The sequence below is a fragment of the Pristiophorus japonicus genome, chromosome 17 (assembly GCF_044704955.1).
Source record: "Pristiophorus japonicus isolate sPriJap1 chromosome 17, sPriJap1.hap1, whole genome shotgun sequence".
Lineage (NCBI taxonomy): Eukaryota > Metazoa > Chordata > Chondrichthyes > Pristiophoridae > Pristiophorus > Pristiophorus japonicus.
In genome coordinates, this window is record NC_091993.1 from 27109168 (window position 1) to 27135702 (window position 26535).

Below are 26535 nucleotides of genomic sequence, written 5' to 3' on the forward strand. Positions count from 1 at the left end.
TTGGTTCTTCAATAATAGGAGACGGGCAAAGCAGCCATCTGTAACACCGTGACCCAGCATTAGCGTTGGTTCATTCAGAACCATAGACAGATAGAGATATGTTTCCTAACGGTGTCAGTAATTACACAGCGCGTAATTGATTGAATCGTCACATTATCATCAACAAACCCCAGCTCCGATCTAGGCTATCACTTCGCTGTAGTTGTTATGTTCAGAATAACTCCATAAGTCTGTACATTGTAAGCTCAAACTGTTGTGACCTTGGTCTCTTTATTGTAACTCCAGAGTGAGGCAGCAGCACGGTGGACTGCCTCACAGTCTAAGGATAAGGGGTAACATAGAAACATAGAAACATAGAAAATAGGTGCAGGAGTAGGCCATTCGGCCCTTCTAGCCTGCACCGCCATTCAATGAGTTCATGGCTGAACATTCAACTTCAGTACCCCATTCCTGCTTTCTCGCCATACCCCTTGATCCCCCTAGTAGTAAGGACCTCATCTAACTCCTTTTTGAATATATTTAGTGAATTGGCCTCAACAACTTTCTGTGGTAGAGAATTCCACAGGTTCACCACTCTCTGGGTGAAGAAGTTCCTCCGCATCTCGGTCCTAAATGGCTTACCCCTTATCCTTAGACTGGTTCTGGACTTCCCCAACATTGGGAACATTCTTCCTGCATCTAACCTGTCTAACCCCGTCAGAATTTTAAATGTTTCTATGAGGTCCCCTCTCATTCTTCTGAACGCCAGTGAATACAAGCCCAGTTGATCCAGTCTTTCTTGATAGGTCAGTCCCGCCATCCCGGGAATCAGTCTGGTGAACCTTCGCTGCACTCCCTCAATAGCAAGAATGTCCTTCCTCAGGTTAGGAGACCAAAACTGTACACAATACTCCAGGTGTGGCCTCACCAATGCCCTGTACAACTGTAGCAACACCTCCCTACCCCTGTACTCAAAGCCCCTTGCTATGAAGGCCAACATGCCATTTGCTTTCTTAACCGCCTGCTGCACCTGCATGCCAACCTTCAATGACTGATGTACCATGACACCCAGGTCTCTTTGCACCTCCCCTTTTCCTAATCTGTCACCATTCAGATAATAGTCTGTCTCTCTGTTTTTACCACCAAAGTGGATAACCTCACATTTATCCACATTATACTTCATCTGCCATGCATTTGCCCACTCACCTAACCTATCCAAGTCGCTCTGCAGCCTCACAGCATCCTCCTCGCAGCTCACACTGCCACCCAACTTAGTGTCATCCGCAAATTTGGAGATACTACATTTAATCCCCTCATCTAAATCATTAATGTACAGTGTAAACAGCTGGGGCCCCAGCACAGAACCTTGCGGTACCCCACTAGTCACTGCCTGCCATTCTGAAAAGTACCCATTTACTCCTACTCTTTGCTTCCTGTCTGACAACCAGTTCTCAATCCATGTCAGTACACTACCCACAATCCCATGTGCTCTAACTTTGCACATCAATCTCTTGTGTGGGACCTTGTCGAACGCCTTCTGAAAGTCCAAATATACCACATCAACTGGTTCTCCCTTATCCACTCTACTGGAAACATCCTCAAAAAATTCCAGAAGATTTGTCAAGCATGATTTCCCTTTCACAAATCCATGCTGACTTGGACCTATCATGTCACCTCTTTCCAAATGCACTGCTATGACATCCTTAATAATTGATTCCATCATTTTACCCACTACCGATGTCAGGCTGACCGGTCTATAATTCCCTGTTTTCTCTCTCCCTCCTTTTTTAAAAAGTGGGGTTACATTGGCTACCCTCCACTCCATAGGAACTGATCCAGAGTGAATGGAATGTTGGAAAATGACTGTCAATGCATCCACTATTTCCAAGGCCACCTCCTTAAGTACTCTGGGATGCAGTCCATCAGGCCCTGGGGATTTATCGGCCTTCAATCCCATCAATTTCCTCAACACAATTTCCCGGCTAATAAGGATTTCCCTCAGTTCCTCCTCCTTACTAGACCCCCCGACCCCTTTTATAACCGGAAGGTTGTTCGTGTCCTCCTTCGTGAATACCGAACTAAAGTACTTGTTCAATTGGTCCGCCATTTCTTTGTTCCCCGTTATGACTTCCCCTGATTCTGACTGCAGGGGACCTACGTTTGTCTTTACTAACCTTTTTCTCTTTACATATCTATCGAAACTTTTGCAATCCGTCTTAATGTTCCCTGCAAGCTTCTTCTCATACTCCATTTTCCCTGCCCTAATCAAACCCTTTGTCCTCCTCTGCTGAGTTCTAAATTTCTCCCAGTCCCCAGGTTCGCTGCTATTTCTGGCCAATTTGTATGCCACTTCCTTGGCTTTAATACTATCCCTGATTTCCCTTGATAGCCACGGTTGAGCCACCTTCCCTTTTTTATTTCTATGCCAGACAGGAATGTACAATTGTTGTAATTCATCCATGCGGCCTCTAAATGTCTGCCATTGCCCATCCACAGTCAACCCCTTAAGTATCATTCGCCAATCCATCCCAGCCAATTCACGCCTCATACCTTCAAAGTTAGCCTTCTTTAAGTTCTGGACCATGGTCTCTGAATTAACTGTTTCATTCTCCATCCCAATGCAGAATTCCACCATATTATGGTCACTCTTCCCCAAGGGGCCTCGCACAACGAGATTGCTAATTAATCCTCTCTCATTACATAACACCCAGTCTAAGATGGCCTCCCCCCTAGTTGGTTCCTCGACATATTGGTCTAAAAAACCATCCCTTATGCACTCCAGAAAATCCTCCTCCACCGTATTGCTTCCAGTTTGGTTAGCCCAATCTATGTGCATATTAAAGTCATCCATTATAACTGCTGCACCTTTATTACACGCACCCCTAATTTCCTGTTTGATGCCCTCCCCAACATCACTACTACTGTTTGGAGGTCTGTACACAACTCCCACTAACGTTTTTTGCCCTTTGGTGTTCTGCAGCTCTACCCATATAGATTCCACATCATCCAAGCTAATGTCCTTCCTAACTATTGCCTTAATCTCCTCCTTAACCAGCAATGCTACCCCACCTCCTTTTCCTTTTATTCTATCCTTCCTGAATGTTGAATACCCCTGGATGTTGAGTTCCCAGCCCTGCTCATCCTGGAGCCACGTCTCCGTAATCCCAATCACATCATATTTGTTAACATCTATTTGCACAGTTAATTCATCCACCTTATTGCGGATACTCCTTGCATTAAGACACAAAGCCTTTAGGCTTGTTGTTTTAACACCCTCTGTCCTTTTAGAATTTTGCTGTACAATGGCCCTTTTTGTTCTTTGCCTTGGGTTTCTCTGCCCTCCACTTTTCCTCATCTCCTTTCTGTCTTTTGTTTTTGCCTCCTTTTTGTTTCCCTCTATCTCCCTGCATTGGTTCCCATCCCCCTGCCATATTAGTTTAACTCCTCCCCAACAGCACTAGCAAACACTCCCCCGAGGACATTGGTTCCGATTCTGCCCAGGTGCAGACCGTCCGGATTGTACTGGTCCCACCTCCCCCAGAACCGGTTCCAATGCCCCAGGAATTTGAATCCCTCCCTGCTGCACCATTGCTCAAGCCACGTATTCACCTGAGCTATCCTGCGATTCCTACTCTGACTAGCACGTGGCACTGGTAGCAATCCCGAGATTACTACTTTTGAGGTCCTACTTTTTAATTTAGCTCCTAGCGCCTTAAATTCATTTCGTAGGAACTCATCCCTTTTTTTACCTATGTCATTGGTACCAACGTGCACCACGACAACTGGCTGTTCTCCCTCCCTTTTTAGAATGTCCTGCACCCGCTCCGAGACATCCTTGACCCTTGCACCAGGGAGGCAACATACCATCCTGGAGTCTCGGTTGCGGCCGCAGAAACGCCTATCTATTCCCCTTACAATTGAATCCCCTATCACTATCGCTCGCCCATTCTTTTTCCTGCCCTCCTGTGCAACAGAGCCAGCCACGGTGCCATGAACATGGCTGCTGCTGCCCGCTCCTGATGAGTCATCCCCCTCAACAGCACTCAAAGCAGTGTATCTGTTTTGCAGTGGGATGACCACAGGGGACCCCTGCACTACCTTCCTTGCACTACTCTTCCTGCTGGTCTTCCATTCCCTCGCTGGCTGTGGACCCTTCTCCTGCGGTAAGACCAACTCGCTACACGTGATACTCACGTCATTCTCAGCATCGTGGATGCTCCAGAGTGAATCCACCTTCAGCTCCAACTCCGCAACGCGGACCGTCAGTAGCCGGAGGTGGACACACTTCCCGCACATGTAGTCGTCAGGGACACTGGTGTTGTCCCCGTGTTCCCACATGGTACAGGAGGAGCATATCACGTGACCGAGCTGTCCTGCCATGACTTAATCCTTAGATACACCTAAATTGCCGACAACAATGTTAAAAGTTACTGACTAATAAAGAAAAAGAAAAACTACTCACCAATCAGCAGCCAATCACTTACCACGTTGGCTGTGACGTCACCATTTAGGACCGAGATGCGGAGAAACTTCTTCACCCAGAGAGTGGTGAACCAGTAGAATTCTCTACCACAGAAATTTGTTGAGGCCAATTCACTAATATATTCAAAAAGGAGTTAGATGTAGTCCTTACTACTAGGGGGATCAAGGGGTATGGCGAGAAAGCAGGAATGGGGTACTGAAGTTGCATGTTCAGCCATGAACTCATTGAATGGCGGTGCATGCTCGAAGGGCCGAATGGCCTACTCCTGCACCTATTTTCTATGTTTCTATGGTTCTATGTTTATACCTGCTTGCCCGGGGTATGCAGGTGACCCTTGGGTCTCCCACAGATGCACCCCCTGGTGGCAAGACTTATACATTGGTAATTTTTACATACATAACAGCAGTACTCAGCGAGTGCTCGAGGTCCTATCTTTTAGATGAAACATTACGATTCTGAAGGGGATTAATAGGACAGATGCTGAGAGGTTGTTTCCCTTGGCTGGAGAGTCTAGAACTAGGGGGTCACAGTCTCAGGATAAGGGGCTGGTCATTTAAGACAGAGATGAGGAGGAATTTCTTCACTCAGAGGGTGGTGAATCTTTGGAATTCTCTGGCCCCAGAGGGCTGTGGATGCTGAGTCTCTGAATATATTCACGGCCGAGATCGATAGATTTTTGGACTCTAGGGGAATCAAAGGATATGGAGGATGGGCGGGAAAGTGGAGTTGAGGTCGATGATCAGCCATGATCTTATTGAATGGCGAAGCAGACTAGATGGGCCGTATGGCCGACTCCTGCTCCTATTTCTTATGTTCTTATTAAACTGAGGCCCTGTGTTGCTAGTTGGGTAGGTATAAAAGGTACTCACCCGTACAATTTGAAGAGGAGCAGGGAGCTCTCCTCAACCATTCTTTCCTCAACCAACACCACCAAAGCAGATTAACCGGCCATTCATCCCATTTGCTAGTTGGGGGACTTTGCCATGATTGATCACATCGACGACTGCTCATCAATAGTAATTCATTGGTGCTGAAGTACTTTGGGATGCACCGAGGATGTGACCAACCATGATATAACTCCAAACTCTTTCTTTCATTCTATCTCCGTCTCTGCCAAACTCAGGCCTTCCCATCCTTTGCTGTCTCGTGTATTTTTTTGTGCCTATCCAAATCGCCCCGTGAACTGTTTTCTTCCTCCAGGATACAATGGATTACGTGAGACCCATTGGGTTTATATTGGACTTTGGCCTCTTGGACCCAGAATACGGCCCAGTTCTGGATGATGGTTGGCCAACCACGGCCAAAGCCACGGTAAGTGATATAACGATAACTATTCTGGCCTTTTGAACATTCCTGATTTTAATTGCTCCACCATTGGCGGTCGTGCCTTCACCTGTCTAGGACCTAAGCTTTGGAATTCCAAACCTAACTCTCTCTGCCTCGCTAGCTCTCTCTCTCCTCCTTTCCCACATTACAACAGTGACTACACTCCAAAAGTACTTCATTGGCTGTAAAACGCTTTGAGACGACCGGTGGTCATGAAAAGCGCTATATAAATGCAAGTCTTTCTTTCTTTCTTTCTTTAAAAAGCTCTTTAAAACCTACCTCTTTTTTAATTTGTTCACGGGATGTGGGCGTCGCTGACAAGGCCAGCGTTTATTGCCCATCCCTAATCACCCTCGAGAAGTTTGCGGTGAGCTGCCTTCTTGAACCGCTGCAGTCTGTATGGTGAAGTGCTGTTCGGGAGGGAGTTCCAGGATTGTGACCCAGCGACGATGAAGGAACGGCCGATATATTTCCAAGTCAGGATGGTGTGTGACTTGATGGGGAACTTGCAGGTCATGGTGTTCCCATGCGCCTGCTGCCCTGGTCCATCTAGGTGGTAGAGGTCGCGGGTTTGGGAGGTGCTGCCGAAGAAGCCTTGGCGAGTTGCTGCAGTGCATCTTGTACACACTGCAGCCACGGTGCGCCGGTAGTGGAGGGAGTGAATGTTTAAGGTGGTGAATGTGGTGCCAATCAAGCTTTTGGTCATCTGCCCTAACATCTCCTTAGATGGCTCGGTGTTAAATTTCACATTTTTTGATAATGCTCCTGTGAAGCTCCTCGGGATGTTTTATTATGTTAATGGCGCTATATAAATATAATTTGTTGTTGTGTTTCATTGCATTTAGAGGTGTGGTCTGCACTTGTCAGTCACACAGTCACTAAAAGGAAGCTGTAATTATGTTTTGGTTGACAGCATGAACTCTTCCCTAGCACACTGGCGTGGGCACACATCACATTGCTATGTGGCATGGCATACCAGTGCTCAGATGTGGGGCGGAACATATTATTATATCATCAAACAGAGGAGATTGTCACAAGCATATTTAGAATCTTGCTAACACATAGAAGCTTGATATTAAAACAAGGGTGTGGTGGTGTAGTGGTTATGTTAGCGGACTGGTAATCCACTAGGCCCCGGTTAATAATCCTGACAATGTGTGTTCCAATCCCACCAGGGCTTTTTGGGAAATTGAATTCCATTTTTTTTAAAGCTGGAAGGAAAAAAAGCTTTTAGCCGTAATAAATTAACCATGAAGCTGTCGGATTGTCGTAAAACCCCAGCTTGTTCACTAATATCCTTTAGAAAAGAATACCGGGCGTCTCAAAACGCTTTACAGCCAATGAAGTACTTTTGGAGTGTAGTCACTGTTGCAATGTGGGAAACGCGGCAGCCAATTTGCGCACAGCAAGTTCCCACAAACAGCAATGGGACCAGTTATTTTATTTTTGTTATATTAATTGCGGGATAAATATTGGCCAGGACACCAGGAATAACTCCCCTGCTCATCTTCAAAATAGTGCCATGGAATCTTTTATGTCCACTTGAGAGAGCAGACAGGGCCTCGGTTTAATATCTCTCCCAGCACTGTACTGGAGTGGCAGCCTAGATTTTTGTGCTCAAGTCCCTGGAGTGGGACTTGAACCCACAACCTTCTGACCCAGATACAAGAGTGCAACCCACTGAGCCATAGCTGATACATTTAGGGAAGGAAAATTGCCTTCTGTAATGTAATTGCTTCATGGGTTCTTTGCTTAAGAATTCATAGCAACACATTGCTGTTAAGAACGAGTTGGTTTATTAGCAAAGGTTTAACAATCACATGACACATTACCAGTTCATCCACCAGGCTCACAACCACCAACTGGCCTGGGTTTTATGGAGTCTTGTGAAGATCACATGACTGGCTAAGCCCTACACAATGCAACAGCTCTACAACTATTTTTGGTAGAACATGTAAATCAAGTGTCCCTTTTTGGCAAGGGCACTAGAACCCACAAATTTCTAAATAAAACCTTAACTGAAGCTTAAATCAAATTAAAATTTGGTTGATGGAGGTAATGATGCACTCCAGTCCCTCCAGCATGCTCCCAGGTGCGCACATTACACCGTCCTTACCTGGGCTGCCCCTATATGTGATTCCAGTCCCACACCAACATGGTTAACCCTTAACTGCCCTCCGAAGTGGCCTAGCAAGCCATTCAATTGTAGTAGGGATGGCCAACAAATGCCGGCCTTGCCTGTGACGCCCACATCCTGAGAATTCTTTTTTACACAACCAATAAATCTCAATGAATAATTAATTCAGGCACAAGCTCTAGCACTCAAATTGAATTAAACCACAATAAATTCAGCGTGGGCTCCCTGCTTTTGGCCAACCGCTACCTTCGGACGAGCCAGGGAGCTGAGCACCCTTTAGGTCGTAAGCTATAAAATAAACAAAGTCAGCCGCCGCAACTTGGAGATACTGTAACAGCAGCTCAGCGCAAAGCTCACTAGTACATGTGCTGTGTTCTGTAAGGGAAATCAGTCTCGTTCTCCAGCAATGGTTCAACCCTAAACATCATCTCACCACAAAACTGCCATGTGTGTCTCTCTCGCTCGTGGATTGTGTTGACGCAGGAAGCAGGTATGTTTGTGGAATGACTTCAGCACTGGAAAGCTCTTCAAGCCCACATATCTGGCGACTAGCTGATCGAGAGGCTCAGGTGCCAGAGTCTAACGTGCCTCAGGCTGAATTGGGCTGATTTCATCCACCGAGGCTCAGGTCCAACTCCACATTCTCTACCCCCTCCCCATGCCCGAATCGTACAGCCGCATTCTGATTGATGTCTGACATGGATTCCGTGTTCTTTAATCACGCCCCTGGCGGCTCAGTATTTATAACCAACCTGTGGTGTGGCACCGTGCCCCACAGACGAGGAAAATCCCAGTTTGCGCTGAGTTAGCTGATCTTAATGAGTACGTAATGCGTGGATTTATATAACACTTCAGCATCTCTTTGAAATTTCTCAAAGCACACAGCGGCTTGTGAACGGCAACACACATGGCAGCCATTTTGCAGCTGTAACATCCCAGAAACAGGGATGAATTGAACTGGTTAATTTGTGTTTTTGATCTTGGAATGTTGGCCAGGACACCAATAGGGTTCCCTAGGGCAGCAGTGCGGGCATCACGATCGCTGCATCTGGGAAAACTCATCCACTTGTTCCCACCTCTCAACTGCTGTTGGACATCAGCAGAGAGAAGGGCTGAGGTTCAGTGTCAGTCGTGGCTCAGTGGGTAGCACTCTTGCCTCTGAGCCAGAAGGTTGTGGGTTTAAGTCCCACCCAAGGACTTAAACACAAAAATCTAGGCTGATGCTCCCAGTGCAGTGCTGAGGGAGTGCCGCACTGTCGGAGGTGCCGTCTGCCCTCTCAGATGGATGTAAAAGATCCCACGGCACTAGATGGAAGAAGAATTATCCCAGTGGCTTGGCTGATATTTATCCCTCGCTCACTATCACTGATACAGATTATTTGGTCATTGTCACATTGCTGTTTGTGGGAGCTTGCTGTGTGCAAATTACATTACAACAGAGACTACATTTCAAAAAGTACTTCATTGGTTGTAAAGCACTTTGGGACATCCTGAGGTTGTGAAAGGCGCTATATAAATGCAAGTCTTTTCATTTTGTTTTTTTAACTGCGAGGCACTTCACAGTCAAATAGCCATTTGCCGCTAGGTTTGTGTTGCAGTGGCAGGGGTCAAGAACTGAACGGGAGCCATCACATGGTGCATCGGTGCGCTGTGTCCCCTTGTCCTTGAGAAGTTGATTGCCCCGGGGATACTTGAGCGCGACATATTTTGTTCTGAGTGAGCTGCTGCACTCCAGTAAGTAGATCATGGATGCATCGCGTATGGTCTGGCTTACAGTTTCCTCTCGGTTCCAATGCAGCTTGGCTTCTGGAGCGACTGTGGAGAAGATGAACACTGTGTGCCCGACCTGGTGCTGAGAGCACGCACCGATATTCGTGGGTCCAGGTGAGTGAATAGTAACCGATATAGTGGAGGGGGCTCTACATCTTTGCAGACGGTAATGGTCCAAACCATAAGTTTCCAGTATGGCGGCTCTCACGGAGCCCTTATAGGCGCAGTTTTCTCCTCTCCCCTGCTAAAGGCGTTGACCTCTTGCTCAATCCTGCAGCCCTTCTTCAGGTGGCCATTCTTCATGCATCAGCCGAGCCAGTGAGGATCATCTGGCCATTCAACTGTGGGGAGCCTCACAGCTGAGCCTGACCCTGCGCTCGTCCAACGGCGGAATTGGATGCACGTGGCATGGGTCAAAGAACATAAGAAATAGGAGCAGGCGGAAGCCATACGGCCCCTCGAGTCTGCGCCACCATTCAATACGATCATGGCTGATCCAATTATGGACTCAAGTCACTTCCCTGCCCACTCCCCATAACCCCTTATCCCTTTATCGCTCAAGAAACAGTCTATCTCGGTCTTAAATATATTCAATGACCCAGCTTTCACAGCTCTCTGAGGCAGCGAATTCCACAGATTTACAACCCTCAGAGAGAAGGAATTCCTCCTCATCTCAGTTTTAAATGGGCGACCGCTTATTCTAAGATTATGCCCCCTAGTTCTAGTCTCCCCTATCAGTGGAAACATGCTCTCTGCACCTTGTCAAGCCCTCTCAATGGGCTCAATATTCCCCAGTGTTTTGCGCCCTTTTTTTGGAGCAGGCTGCTTTTTTGGCCTAAGTTAAAAAAACACAGTTTCCTCGATCAATTTGCACCGGCGTTACTCAGTTAATTACGATTTTTTTAGGTTCGTTTTTTTTTCAGCCAAAGGGGGCGTAACCTGCCACCCGCGCCAATTCTGCCCAGTTAGGCAAGTTTGGCCAGCTGAGAGTTACTCCAGTTGTGCTTAGACCAGCGTATGAGTTAAAGAAATTGGCGTAGGCAAGGAAATCGGTGCAGGTAAGTGCAGCAGATGCCCGGACACGAGAGAGAGGGAGAGAGAGAGAGAGAGAGCGAGATGAAGAAATCCAGCGGGGAAACTTAGAACTTTTTTTGGGGGCGTACATAGGCCCCCAAAAAACGGGCACAACTCTTCAAGTGTGCAAAAAAATGCTTTCGAGAAAATTGAGCCCACAATCTGGTTAATGTTCCAGAGTGGGGAACCCTGGCTGATGTTGGTCACCCCCCCCCCCCCGCCCCACCTCACCACCCCTCCCCCGAGAAGCCACCGTTTGCGTCACAAGGCTACGGTCAGCCATTGAACCTCGGAGAGCAGTAGGTGGTGCATTCACCCAGTGAGCCACGCAGTCTACTATACAAGACTTTAACTGTGGTGCTTGCCGTTCCTTTTAAATTGGAAGAGAAACTGGTTAAAGCGAGCAGTGGCCCCCGGCTGCCATTTATAGAGGAAATCAGCAGAGGCTGAGGCTCGTCGGCTGGAATTCTGCAAGCAGCCAGCACAGGTCACGCAGAGTTGCTTGAATTGCGTTGCAGAGTGAAACAATTCACCTGAGACCTGTTAGAAGCAAATCATAAAACATCGGTGATGTGATCTGGCGCCTAATAACCTGACTACCTTTCAGCCAATTTCCCTTCACCGTTGCAAACACAAGGAGGAGACTCTCTGTGGACGCCTGGCTGGAGAACAAACGGGAGAATGCGTACGGCGCCGTCCTCAATGTCACCGTCTCCAGGAACCTGCAGTTTGCAACTCTTGTGCAGAAGGTAAGCGGCCCTTCGAGTCTCCCCCATTCAGGCTCTGTTACTGCAGTCAACCACATAAGAACATAAGAAACAGGAGCAGGAGTCGGCCATTTGGCCCCTCGAGCCTGCTCCGCCATTCAATAAGATCATGCATGGCTGATCTGATCATGGACTCAGCTCCACTTCCCTGCCCGCTCCCCATAACCCTTCAGTCCTTTATCGTTCAAAAATCTGTCTATCACCACCTTAAATATATTCAATGACCCAGCTTCCACAGCTCTCTGGGGGAGAGAATTCCACAGATTTATAACCCTCTGAGAGAAGAAATTGCCCCTCATCTCAGTTTTAAATGGGCGGCCCCTTATTCTAAGACAATGGTTTAGAACCTCCACTTTTTTTGCATGCTTAACGCCCTCTTAACGCCCATTTTACTGCTGAAATTACATATAACGCCCAGATATCGCCCATTCTGGCACAAAATGGAAACTGACGGGCTTTTTTAGGAGACTTATTGCCGAACGTTATTTTCCCAATGGGCTTAATGCCGAGAAAAATATTATCACCTGCCCACTTTTTTTGGGCGGAATCAGCAGAATGGGCGAATTCAACGCCCATAATATCGCACGGAATTAACGCCGAGATTCAATATTAACGCCCACCCACTGTTTTTTGTAGTGAAGAGCATATTTATCCAAACTAGTGGCCATGGAGATCGTCCATCGTCAATTTCACCACCTCGCACACATATCGTCCAGGATATTGCTCGCTCAAAAAACTGCCCACAAAAAGTGGAACTAACCGGGACGAATGCCAAAGCTGTGGTTGGCATTTGTTAAATCCCACCCTTATGTGAGGAGCTGATATCAGAAAGATTTGCCTGAAAGAGCGCTGATGTGAGTGACAATGCTGACACACTGCTGTGTGTGTGCAGCTCAGACATCAATGGTGCCCATCATCTTGGTGCCAATTAAAGTTTACGTTGATTGATGTTAAGTTGTATTTAACCCTTTCACGGTAAGGAATCACCAGTGTGTAATGGTCCAGCTATCTGAGACAATGCGCAACAAGGTTATGTTCAATAACAAAAGTTTAATACCACCATTGATCTGAAATCATAAGTATCACAGCCAATAACACCCAACCCCCGCCCACACCCCACTTTTTCCATTATTGGCATAAATCACATGTTCAACATGTCCAGCAACACAGAATACAAAGGCAAAGCAGGAGCATGGTCCCCAGCCCCCATACATTGCAACAAATTGATATAACACAGCCATCATCTGTGCACATGCACCTCACTTTCCTTCCCCCCTCTCCTTCTTCTCCCCACCTCTACTCCTTCCTCTCCTCGCTCCATGTCACCTGGCCGAGGAACTCCTCAGGTGGTGCCTCATTGGGGGGATGAAGGCAGATGCGTTGGTTGCATGGATATGGGAGCGGGGGCTGCTGAGGGGCAACATTCTCTGATGCAGAAGCAGGATCTTGGTCCTTGCTCTCATCTGTCGTTCGCAGTGGTGGTGTGGAACCTAGGGGTAGAGTGCCGCGCTCGGGGACCACTGGGAGGCCTGTGGCAGCAGTGTTCCTGGCTATCGCATCCAGGGACTCCGCCATGCGTGGAATGAATTCGGTCATGGTGGCCAGGTGTCGGGATATGCCCCACAATGCTTCGATGAGCTGGTCACCAATGTCTGCAGTCCTCCTGGACAACTGTACCATCTCTCCGCTGTCATATCACGCTCGTGGAACAGACCTGCCGCATCCACGAGGTCTGTGCGGGGTCGACACTGTCCTGGGGAAAAATGGGGTGCCCTGTGGAGCGGTGCTTGGGGCCGGCACCTCCAGAGTGGAGCGGGAATGACCGGAGGACCAATAGATGGCCTCGGGGTGGAATGGCTTCTGGAGCGTGACGATGCAGGTTCTTCGAAGTCCGCGCACTCATCCATGGAGAACAGATCCAGTGGATTTACGGGCGAGAATCGGAGCTCCTCAGCACCAGATGTAGTAGGATCGTCCGCCGACTCCTGCCCCGCGCCCCCACCTTCTGGCCTCTGTGGCCTTGCCTGGGGCCCCCCTGTTGGCTGAGCTGCAAGACACAAACGAGGTTATTAGAGGAGAAGGGGGTGCTAGGCTGACAAGGTGAGTCCAGGCTACACACAGCATATGCACAACAAAGCACCACTGCTCTCAAAATCATCGCAGACGTCACATTTCATGACCATCAACACATTGTGCATTGCAATGATTTTCATTATGCCAGCATTATGTTTATGACACCTTTAGAAATCATCTATCATATATGATTGTTCTATATGAGTTGGTGTGGTATCTATTGAATTTACATCACACAATGGCGCAAGCTTTATTCGCGTGGCATCACTTCAGAGTCTGCAGATGCGTCCGTGGCTGTCCGGGGGTGTTTCCCCACGAATGCTAGCACTTGCTCCTCCATCTCTGTGATGTCGCTGGGGACCGGTGGCCCCCCACCCGTTCACCTCTGCACAGACCTCATCGTCGATAGCTTCTTCTGTAAAAGGTGACAGGACGACATAGCATGAGATCACATAACCAACAGATTTAATCATTCTTTACTTAAAGACGTACACCGTGACTGCAGGCTTTGAGTAAAACATTCCCGGTAAAAGTGCAAGACCTCACATCTGCTGATAGTCACTCATGACTGTTACAAATCAAATTATATAGACATAAGTACATGTAATTCAATGTAATACTCTTGCGGATCCCACAAGGTCGTTCCATCATTTGCGACATTGGTTGCCCTCACGCAGCTAGTTGGTCGCCGACGAGACCACCTCCGCTATCTTGGTCCATATCCTCTAGTAGGCCTTTGAGGTGGGCTTCCCACGCCCTCCCTGCATCAAATCACCCCAGCGTGACTCGACCTCCTACAGGAGGGAGGCATTTGCCTCGTCCGAAAACCTCCTGGCTCCTTTGCGGCCTCCAATGTGCTCCTCTCCCAGATCACTGCTCTCTCCAGCATCAGTCTTCACAGCATGCTGTGATGCCACCTCTTCTCCATCCATTATAGGGCAAATTCGGTCAAATATGCGGCGGGTAACAGCTCATTTTTGTTTGCTTACTTGCTGTGAATCTCTAAAGTCTCCCTCCTTCCTCCCAAAGCAGCCACACCACACCCAGCCACGCCTTCAGTCCCTCTGAGCTCCCTCTCTCTCTGTCTCCTCTTCTGCGCATGTCATGGTGACCCTTGACCTCCAGAATCGCGGGAATCGAGCATTGCCATGCCATTGCTAAGGACAGCCACACTTTACAGCAGAAGGTCAAAAAAATTTAACGCTATTGCCCATTTGATATCGCTTGCGGTAACGCCCATTTTCAAAAATGTAAACTAGGTGTTTTGAGAATGGGCGAGAAACTGGCGATCTGAAAACTCTTTTTTACTGCCCACAATGGAAATAATACCCATTTTTGGGTGATAACCCCAAAAGTGGAGGTTCTAGCCCTATGTCCCCTAGTTTTAGTTTCCTCTATGAGTGGAAATATCCTCTCTGTATCCACCCTGTCGAGCCCCCTCATTATTTTATAGGTTTCAATAAGATCACCTCTCATTCTTCTGAACTCCAATGATTATAGGCCCAACCTACTCAGCCTATCTTCATAAGTCAACCCCCTCATCTCCGGAATCAACCTAGTGAACCTTCTCTGAACAGCTTCCAACGCAAGTATATCCTTCCTTAAATACGGCGACCAAAACTGTACGCAGTACTCCAGGTGTGGCCTCACCAATACCTTGTACAGTTGTAGCAGGACTTCTCTGCTTTTATACTCTATCCTCTTTGCAATAAAGGCCAACATTCCATTTGCCTTCCTGATCACTTGCTGTACCTGCATACTAACTTTTTGTGTTTCATGCACAAGGACCCCCAGGTTCCTCTGTACTGCAGCACTTTGCAATTTTTCTCAATTTAAATTATAATTTGCTTTTCTATTATTTCTGCCAAAGTGGATAACCTCACATTTTCCCATATTATACTCCATCTGCCAAATTTTTACCCACTCACTTAGCCTGTCTTTATCCCTTTGCAGATTTTTTGTGTCTTCCTCACAATTTGCTTTCCCACCCATCTTTATATCATCAGCAAACTTGGCTACATTACACTCAGTCATTTCATCCAAACTAATAAATGCCCCTGCCAAGTGCTGAGTAATTTAAAACTGTGCCTCGTGGAGTGGTCTCTGAAAGGCTTTATAGGGTTGCCGGGTGCTTGGAGGGGGCAGTTAATAGTTGCACTGGTGACAGATTAGTAAAAGGGGAGGTGCAACGAGACCTGGGTGTCATGGTACATCAGTCATTGAACGTAGGCATGCAGATACAGCAGGCAATTAAGAAGGCAAATGGCATGTTGGCCTTCATAGCGAAAGGATTTGTGTATAGGAGCAGGGAGGTCTTGTTACATACTCTATTTTCCCTCTCCTAATTAAACCCTTAGTCCTCCTCTGCTGAATTCTAAATTTCTCCCAGTCTTCAGGTTTGCTGCTTTTTCTGGTCAATTTATATGCCTCTTCCTTGGATTTAACACTATCCCTAATTTCCCTTGTTAGCCACGGTTGAGCCACCTTCCCCATTTTATTTTTACGCCAGACAGGGATGTACAATTGTTGAAGTTCATCCATGTGATCTTTAAATGTCTGCCATTGCCTACCCACCGTCAACCCTTTAAGTGTAATTCGCCAGTCTATCCTAGCCAATTCACGTCTCATACCATCGAAGTTACCTTTCTTTATTCGATATTCGTTGCAGTACTTACCATCGTATCTGCGCCAGCCAACAAGAGGTTATCGAGTTTAATCCCACTTACCACTCTCGGTCCGTAACCCTGCAGGTTACAGAACTTCAAATGCCCATCCAAGCACCTGTTAAATGTGGTGAGAGTTTCTGCATCCACCACCCTTCCAGGCAGTGAGTTCCAGACCCCCACAACCCTCTGTGTGAAGAAGCCTCCCCTCAAATCCCCTCTGAACCTTCCACCAACCAATTAGGCCAAGAAATGAAATTCATTTGCCGTTTCTAAATGTTCTTCCCTCCATCATAAGAATAGAATAGAATCATAGAACGGTTAGAGTACAGAAGAAGGCCATTCGGCCCGTCGAGCCCGAACTGGCTCTCAGCTAGTCCCATCCTTGAGGTTAGCAACTTTTGCCAGCTACAGTCCCACAGTTGCAGTGTGGCTCCCAATCCACTGATACCTCGATTGAGTGAGTCCAGGCAGCGAGTGTCGATGGGCCACTCAACGCCATCTTGCCCTCCCCCAACATCCATAAACACATGGTCCATGGACTGTGCTGGCTGATTTCTCCACTCCCTCACCCACTCCAGGCATGCTGAGGCCAGTTGTAGCCACCAGTCCACGCTGGTTGAGGTGAGCTAGCGGCACAGACTGGGGCTTGAAAGAAAGAAAGACTTTCATTTATAAAGCACCTTTCACGACCACCCGACATCTCAAAGCACTTTATAGCCAATGAAGTACTTTTGGAGTGTGGTCACAGTTGTAATCTAGGAAACGCAGCAGCCAACTTGCGCACAGCAAGCTCCCACAAACAGCAATGTGATAATGATCAAATAACCTGTTTTTTTGTTATGTTGATTGAGGGATAAATATTGGCCAGGATACCGGGGATAACTCCCCTGCTCTTCTTCGAAATAATGCCTTGGGATCTTTTATGTCCACTTGAGAGAGCAGACGGGGCCTCGGTTTAATGTCACATGTGAAAGACGGCACCTCTGACAGTGCAGCACTCCCTCAGCACTGCACTGGAGTGTTAGCCTAGATTTATGTGCTGAAGTCCCTGGAGTGGCACTTAAACCCACAACCTTCTGACTCAGAGGCGAGAGTGCTGCCCACTGGGATCAAGGTCACACCACACAGTGCACTTAATTTGGAACAAAGACCTTTCTAAAATTAACATTTGTAATAATTTAATTTATCTAGCCTAAGTTTGAAGATTATTTTTTTCTCTCAAGTTCCCCTTTGTGTTCACTGGTCTCTCAGCCAGCAGACCAGTCACCGTCTCGTCATCCATCGCCAGTGATGTTCTCTAGTGCCCCTGCTGCACTTTGTGACTGGGTTATCAGCCCCTTCCCTATGTTTGTAAGAACATAACATAACAATTAGGAGCAGGAGTACGCCATTCGGCCCCTCGAGCCTGCTCCGCCATTCAATAAGATCATGGCTGATCTTCTACCTCAACTCCACTTTCCTGCGCTGTCCCCATATCCCTTGTGTCCCGTAATATCCAAAAATTAAGGTGTCTCCTTTTTGTCTTCTCACCTCACTGTAACACCACAAGCTGGTGTGTGTCTGTCTGTATGTCTGTGTGTGTGTATGTCTGTGTGTGTGTGTGTGTGTGTATGTATGTCTGTCTGTGTGTGTGTGTGTCTGTGTTTGTGTGTCTGTGTGTGTGTGTGTGTCTGTATGTATGCGAGTCTGTCTGTGTGTGTGTGTGTGTATGTATGTCTGTGTGTGTGTGTGTGTGTGTGTCTGTGTTTGTGTGTCTGTGTGTGTGTGTGTGTGTGTCTGTATGTATGCGAGTCTGTCTGTGTGTGTGTGTGTGTGTGTGTGTATGTATGTCTGTGTGTGTGTGTGTGTCTGTGTGTGTGTATGTCTGTGTGTGTGTGTGTGTATGTATGTCTGTGTGTGTGTGTGTGTGTGTGTCTGTGTTTGTGTGTCTGTGTGTGTGTGTGTCTGTATGTATGCGAGTCTGTCTGTGTGTGTGTGTGTGTGTGTGTGTGTGTGTGTGTGGGGGGGGGGGTTGCCGTGTAGCACGCAGCGCCTCACAGTCTGGCACGGTGCGATGGAGCACAGTTACACTACTGCAGACGATATTTGTCATTACCCCACATCACTACTCTCTCCGCTCCCTAACTGTCCCCTCTTGTTTCAGGATGATACTGAAGTGAAAATTGATTGCATCAATTTGGAAAAATGGCACAACAGCAAAGTGTGCACAGTCGCTTACCCAGTGTTCAGATCCCAGTCCAAGGTAAGAAAAATCTATCTCAAAAGCTGGGCGATAAATATGTCATAAACCAGACCTGAAATCAAAGAATATGGTTTCCTGGGATTTATAAACATAGGAACAAGTGCAAAAGCAAGGAGGTACTAATAAACCTATATACATTATTGGGTAGGCCACAATTATGGGTAGATATAGTGGTTGTTCCTGGACTAGTATCTGGAGACACAAATTCAAATCCCACCATGGCAACTGGCGGCATTTAAATGTAGTCAATTGAGTAAATCTGGAATAAAAAGCAAGCACCAGTAATGGTGACCATGAAACTACCGGATCATCGTAAAAACCCAACTGGTTCACTAGGGAAGGAAATCTGCTGTCCTTACCCGATCTGGCCAGACCCACAGCAACGTGGTTGCCCTCTGACATGGCCTAGCTCAGTTGTATTCAAGACACTCAGTTGTGTTCAAGAAGGCGGCTCACCACCACCTTCTCGAATGCAATTAGGGACGGCCTTGCCGGCGACACCCACATCCCGTGAACAATTTTTTTTTAAAGCTAGAGATTGACTTCTTTGGGCTCTTCACCTGGAATATTGTGTTCAGTTTTGGTCTCCTAATCTGAGGAAGGACGTTCTTGCTATTGAGGGAGTGCAGCGAAGTTTCACCAGACTGATTCCCGGGATGGCTGGACTGACATATGAGGAGAGACTGGATCAACTGGGACTTTATACACTAGAAGGATGAGAGGGGATGTCATAGAAACTTACAAGATTCTGACGGGACTGGACAGGCTAGATGCAGGAAGAATGTTCCTGATGATGGGGAAGTCCAGAACCAGGGGACACAGTCTTAGGTTAAGGGGTAGGCCATTTAAGACTGAGATAAGGAGAAACTTCTTCACTCAGAAAGTTGTTAACCTGTGGAATTCCCTACCACAGAGAGTTGTTGATGCCAGTTCATTGGATATATTCAAGAGGGAGTTAGACATGGCTCTTACGTCTAAAGGGATCAAGGGGTATGGAGAGAAAGCAGGAAAGGGTATTGAGGGAATGATCAGCCATGATCTTATTGGATGGTGGTGCAGGCTCGAAGGGCCGAATGGCCTACTCCTGCACCTATTTTCTATGTTTCTAAAGGATGTGAAGGCCATGGAAAGGTTTGTTGACTCCTATCTGTCCCCTGAAGTGGCCTAGCGGACCAGTGAGTTGCATCAAACCGCTGCCAGCGGTCCAAGAGATAGGATCACCCCCACCTTCTCAGGGTAAATGGGGGCAGGCAATAAAGCGGACTTGCCAGCGACACCCACATCCCGAGAATTATTTTAAGACATGATTTGCGAAGGTGATACCAGGGACAGGAGGATTTAGATATGAGGAGAAACTGGGATTCCTTTCACTAGAATAAAGAAGGTTGGGAGAAGATCTAACAGTGGTGTTCAAAACAATGAGAAGTTTTGATAAGTTAAATCGGAGGAAACTATTTCCACCGGTCGGTGATTAGAGGGCATCAACTTAAAATCATCACCATTAGAATAAAGGGAGGGGTTCGGAGAATTCATTTTCATGCAGATATTAAGACAAGGGCCTGGATTTTCGGCTTTGATGGTTTCGGGGCGGAAATAGCAGCGGGGCGGTAAGGTTTGCGCCCGGGAACAGTTTGCGCCTCAGTCAGTAACATCGGGCAGCTGGGCCCTGAGTCTGGGCGCAGCGCTAAGGGAGGCGTTGTATACCGCCCTTGGGCGTTAGTGTGGGAAAATCCCGAGCTAAAGAGCCGGGCCGGGAGCGTTCCGTGTGGAGAAAAAAACCACAAAAACATTCCCAATACAGTGCCCACGCCCCCACATAAATCGCAAAAACCAATTAAAAGAAAAAACAATCACACTTACCTTAGGACGGTATTAATTACCTCTCTGCAGTCAGTATAGGTTGGACCGTCCGATTTCCCAGGCGGTCACTGCGGGGCGCGCTGCGGGGCGGACAGGTCGGGCGGGAGTCAAAAAGCTCGCCGGTGTCGCAACCGAAGGCATTGCACGCTGGCTCGCCTCTTCCGGCCCTGAAAACCCCCGCGGGGCGCTGGAGGCTGGCCGCCTGCCCACAACATCTCGTTGCCGCCGCTCTGGGGTGAAAAACGGAACGCAAAGGTCCGGAAAATCCACCCCTTGGCGTCTCCTATCATCAACAGTGTTACTAGCTTCCCTGTGTGCTGTGAAATTCGGATTCTCCAACAACAAGAACAGTTAGTATTTATATGGTGCCTTTAACATAGTTAAACGTCCCAAGGCGCTTCACAGCAGTGTTATAAGACAAAACAAATAAATTTGACACCGAGCCACATAAGAAGAAATTACGGCAGGTGACCAAAAGCTTGGTCAAAGAGGTAGATTTTAAGGAGCGTCTTGAAGGAGGAAAGAGAGGTAGAGAGGCGGAGAGGTTTAGGCAGGGAGTTCCAGAGCTTGGGGCCCAGGCAACAGAAGGCACCGCCACCAATTATAATCATCGATGCTCAAGAGGGCAGAATTAGAGAAATGCAGATAAAGAAACATAGAAAGTTGCAAGGCAAAAGGAGGCCATTTCGACCCATCGTGTCCGCACCGGCCGACAAAGATCCGCACGGCCCTCGGACCGCATCCCGAAGGTTACATATAAACCAATGAACAATGGCGGAAAGGTAAAGAGCATCCAGCCCAACCAGTCCGCCCCACACAACTGCGACACCCCTTACACTGAAACATTCTACACTCCACCCCAACCGGAGACATATCTCCGGGGGGGGGGTGAGGTCCAGGTTGTAGGGCTCGAGGAGATTACAGAGATAGGGAGGGGGCGAGGGCCATGGAGGGATTTGAATACAAGGATGAGAATTTTGAAATCGATGTGATACTTAACCGAGAGCCAATGTAGGTCAGCGAGCACAGGGGGTGATGGGTGAGCGGGACTTGGTGCGAGTTCGGACACGGGAAAGAAGGCAACAAAATGGGATGGGGGGAGAAAAGGAAAAGATATAAGTTGATTTAACAATAACGTCAATCTCCACGAGATGATTTGGGGTCCTGCACACATGTGGAGTTACCAGAATTTTCCAGTAACGTTGGTTTGGGCCTGCTGAGGAATGACAAAGTCAGCTGCAGAAACAAATCCCTGTCATTTTTTTCCTGGATTTAATTTCAAATGATCAGCAGCTAAGAATGCAACTGCGTGGCAATGGGAACAGTAATGAGTGCCAGAGTGTAGTCAGAATCAGCAGTGGAAACCTTAGCTATATCAGGCTGTGTTCTGGCTCCAACACAACACAGGCTTCAACTCTGCCGCTGCCACAGACTGTTTCTGGGCTTTAGAGTTAATGATTCAACCCGATCTTTCCTAAAAAAAAAATTTTACTTTTTGGAAAGGGTGAAGATTTATAATCCAACGCACAGAATGTGGAGAGGTTGAACAACTGCGTCTCTCCCTTGTGTCATTGTTGCTCGCGCCAGGCTGACCTGCCAATGTTCGATGTCTGTCCCTTGTGCGACAGTGACAGGGCTGGTTGGTTGAATCACCGCTGTTGGCTCAAGCACTATTTTCCTTTTTTAGCCAAGACGCTGACGTGTTTCTGATCTTCTCAGGTGGCCTTTCGACTGGAGTTTGAGTTCAGCCGTTCCAGCTTCCTGGACAATGTGGAGATCGTCCTGACTGCCAGCAGGTGACTCATGCTTAAACACCAGGTTCCACTTTAAATCCAGCAACGATAATGTTCTGAACAAAGCCCCAATGTTCGATAACTGTAATCTGATGGAGCACTCCTACAACTGTCCAACTTTATGTACACATTCAGGATTAATGGAAGATCCGCCCCTTATAGTCTCTGACTTGTGGTGTATGTCAGCGACTGTCCTGCTCCACGCACACACACATACACACACACACACACTACATCTGGGAACATTCGGCAGTGGTGCTTCTCCTAATACATCAGCCTCCACTCCCCCTTTGCCCGTGGCCTTTGGAGGACTGCTCCACCTGCCTCTGGCCTGTCAGCCGTGGCTCAGTAGGCAGCACTCTCTCGTCTCTGAATCAGGTGGGCATGGATTTAAGTCCCACTCCAGAGACTTGAGCACATAATCCAAGCTGACACTCTCCGCGCAGTGTTGAGGGAGCGCCGCACTGCCAGACGGGCAGTACTGAGGGAGCGCAGCACTGTCGGAGGGGTAGTACTGAAGGAGCACAGCACTGTCGGAGGGGCAGTACTGAAGGAGCACAGCACTGTCGGAGGGGCAGTATTGAGGAAGTGTCACACTGTCGGAGGGGCAGTACTGAGGGAGTGCCACACTGTAGGAGGGGCAGTACTGAGGGAGTGCCACACTGTTGGAGGGGCAGTACTGAGGGAGTGCCGCACTGTTGGAGGGGCAGTACTGAGGGAGTGCCGCACTGTTGGAGGGGCAGTACTGAGGAAGCGTCGCACTGTTGGAGGGGCCGTACTGAGGGAGTGCCGCACTATTGGAGGGGCAGTACTGAGGAAGCACTGGCTGAGGTGCCGTCTTGCAGATGACACATTAAATCGAGGCCCCGTCTGCTCACAAGTGAATGTAAAAGATCCCATGGCACTATTTTGAAGAAGAGCAGGGCAGTTATCCCCAGTGTCCTGGCCAATATTTATCTCTCAATCAACATAACAAAAACAGATTATCTGGTCATTATCACATTGCTGTTTGTGGGAGCTTGCTGTGCGCAAATTGGCTGCTGCGTTTCCCACATTACAACAGTGACTACACTCCAAAAAGTACTTCACTGGCTGTAAAGCGCTTTTGGACATCCTGAGGTCATAAATGTAAGACTTTCTTTCTGTCTAACTGTGGAATGGTAATTAAAGCTGGATTCGTGTTGCTCTGCAGTGTGGCAAAGAATGATACTCAGGTTTAGCATCTCATCCGAAAGACGGCTCCTCCGACAGTGCAGCACTCCCTCAGCACTGCACTGGAGCGTCAGCCTAGATTTATATGCTCAAGCCCCTGGAGTGGGACTTAAACCCACAACCTTCTGACTCGGACATAAGTGTGCTACCCACTGAGCCACAGCTGACAGAAAAATCCGACATTGATTCTTGAACTTGCATTGAGTTTCATTGCAAGAGAAATGAAGTAGGTTGCCCATGTTGGCAACACCATGGTCATCTAATACACGGTGTGCATTTTTATCTCATTCAGTGATAGTGAAGAAGCCGAAGAAACTCTTCAGGACAACACCTACCATCTGTACATTCCTGTGCAATATGAAGCAGATCTCCTCCTCACAAGGTACAAGCCAGGTCTCATTGCACTTCATGCTGAATACTCTCATAGGACAGGTCAACCTGTCTACCAGATCTCCCTCAATACGCTGCTTTAGCTACAGCTGCCTAGACCCTAAGCTCTAGAATTCCCTTGCTAAACCTCTCCAGCTCTCCACCTCCCTCTCCTACTTTAAGAACTTCCTTAAAGCTCACCTATTTGATCGATCTTTTAGTCACGTCTCCTAATATCTCCTTTTTTGGCTTGGCATCCGTTTTCTCCTCATTATGTTTCTGTGAAGTGCCTTGGGACTTTTTTCTACGTTAAAGGCGCTATTTTAAATGCAAGTTGTTGCTGTTATTGTTGTCCTAAACTAAGCCAATTCTATGATTCTGCACACTTTCTGTACCCAAAATATTTACTTCCTGTTGTGATCTTCTTGTCATACTTTTGTATCAGCTTTTTCCATTGTAAATTCTCATGTCAACATTTTCAATGGGATCTGCCTGTGTAAACTTGTCATAGTGTAATTACACTCTACTGCCAGTGGTGGTGCTGTCACACCTCAGCATTGCATCTCCAGCAACTCACCCGATACTGCAGGGAAACTCTTATGCTCCAACCAACTCCACTTCTCTGCTTCCAGTATGCTCTGCTATTTAATTATTAATAATATAAAATCAAAATTTATAAAAATTGTAATAAAGCAAATTACATCAACAACTGTGTGAATTCATGTTGTGGGATGGGTGAGGAACATTTATTTCAGTGGTGTTCCATTCCATACTATTCACACTGAAGTTAATTGAAAAGCAGGATTGTGTACTCGAGTGAAAACCCCACAATACTCAAAGGGTTGGGTTCAATGAGTTGGATTTGATTGGAAGGGTTGGGTCCAGTGAGTTGGATGTGATTGGTGGAAGGGTTGGGTTCAATGAGCTGGATCTGATTGGTGGAAGGGTTGGGTCCAATGAGCTAGATCTGATTGGTGGAAGGGTTGGGTTCAATGAGCTAGATCTGATTGGTGGAAGGGTTGGGCTCAATGAGTTGGATTTGATTGGTGGAAGGGTTGGGTCCAGTGAGTTGGATCTGATTGGACGGTGGTCCAGTGAGTTGGATTTGATTGGTGGAAGGGTTGGGTCCAGTGAGTTGGATTTGATTGGAAGGGTTGGGTCTAGTGAGTTGGATTTGATTGGTAGAAGGGTTGGGTCTAGTGAGTTGGGTTTGATTGGAAGGGTTGGGTCCAGTGAGTTGAATTTGATTGGTGGAAGGGTTGGGTCCAGTGAGTTGGATTTGATCGGAAGGGTTGGGTCCAGTGAGTTGGATTTGATTGGTGGAAGGGTTGGGTCCAGTGAGTTGGATTTGATTGGAAGGTTTGGGTCCAGTGAGTTGGATTTAATTGGAAGGGTTGGGTCCAGTGAGTTGGATTTGATTGGTGGAAGGGTTGAGTCCAGTGAGTTGGATTTGATTGGTGAAACGGTTGGGTCTAATGAGCTGGATCTGATTGATGGAAGGGTTGGGTCCAATGAGTTGAATCTGATTGGTGGAAGTATTGGGTCCAGTGAGTTGGATTTGATTGGTGGAAGGGTTGGGTCCAATGAGCTGGAACTGATTGGTAGAAGGGGTGGGTCCAATGAGCTGGATCTAATTGATGGAAGGGTTGGGTCCAATGAGTTGGATCTGATTGGTGGAAGTATTGGGTCCAGTGAGTTGGATTTGATTGGTGGAAGGGTTGGGTCCAATGAGCTGGAACTGATTGGTAGAAGGGGTGGGTCCAATGAGCTAGATTTGGAATTGAGGGTGAAGCTCTTGCAATGCTCAGGTAGTTGATCGCAGTTCAGTTTATTGAATTATTGACCCAGCTTCTTTATTCACACATGGTGTGCAATTCTTCCTCTGTTTTGAGCAGAGTTTCAGCTGGCACAGATAATGATTTGACTTTGTTGTGACAGGGATTCCAGTCCCGAACGCTACGACTTGAAATCAGCGGATGAGCTGGAGGAAAGTGGGAATCTCGATCCTTCATTTAACTTCACGTTTAAGGTGAGGTCCTTTCCTTTATTCTCACTTTCTGCTGATAGTTTTTCTCCAGACTGTCCCCCTGTGCTGCCCTGAGAGTGCTGACTCTTGCCGGAGTACAGTTCCACAGGGTGCCGGAAGCTCATGGCAGTGATAGTCAACCGAGGAGAGCATCATGTTCGAGTTCGATCTTGTCTTTATTGACCTCCATACATGTGCAAATTCCAGCAGGAATCACTGGATGGTAACCAGGAAGGGAAACTGGGTAAGTGCAGCTCAGAAGGACCAAGACAGTAGAGGTCATGGGAGCACTGGCCATAATCAAACAGAGAGAGAGAGCTTGTGATAGAAGTCGGAGACAGAAGGGCAAATTCAGCAATCTCCCTTGGTGCCAACGAAGAGCTGTACATAAAGGAACCCCAGGTTAGAGCTAAGGCATCACAGTAGCACCAATTCAAGGGTCTGCACTCTCCAAGTGCAGTTCCCCAGGAATGGTAAATTTATCCTTAGATATTACTGTAACAATCGCCTCTACTAAGACATCTGGGAGTCTTGTGTGCAAGAAGGAGAAATCATCATCATCATCATCATAGGCAGTCCCTCGGAATCGAGGAAGGCTTGCTTCCACTCTTAGCATGAGTTCTTAGGTGGCTGTACAGTCCAATATGAGAACCACAGTCTCTGTCACAGGTGGGACATAGTCGCTGAGGGAAGGGGTGGGTGGGAGGGTGGGACTGGTTTGCCGCACGCACTTTCCGCTGCCTGCGCTTGATTTCTGC

General features: G+C 47.6%; 1 protein-coding gene across 1 annotated transcript in view; it reads left to right on the plus strand.

The window, feature by feature from the left end:
- itga11a (integrin, alpha 11a) overlaps positions 1-26535 on the plus strand; it is a 176434-nt gene that overhangs the window by 133760 nt on the left and 16139 nt on the right. The window contains exons 18-24 of the mRNA XM_070858509.1: positions 5663-5773; positions 9724-9809; positions 11377-11518; positions 18419-18517; positions 22097-22173; positions 23675-23764; positions 25690-25780. Of these exons, the coding sequence (XP_070714610.1) occupies positions 5663-5773; positions 9724-9809; positions 11377-11518; positions 18419-18517; positions 22097-22173; positions 23675-23764; positions 25690-25780 (696 nt within the window). The remainder of the gene's footprint in view (positions 1-5662; positions 5774-9723; positions 9810-11376; positions 11519-18418; positions 18518-22096; positions 22174-23674; positions 23765-25689; positions 25781-26535) is intronic.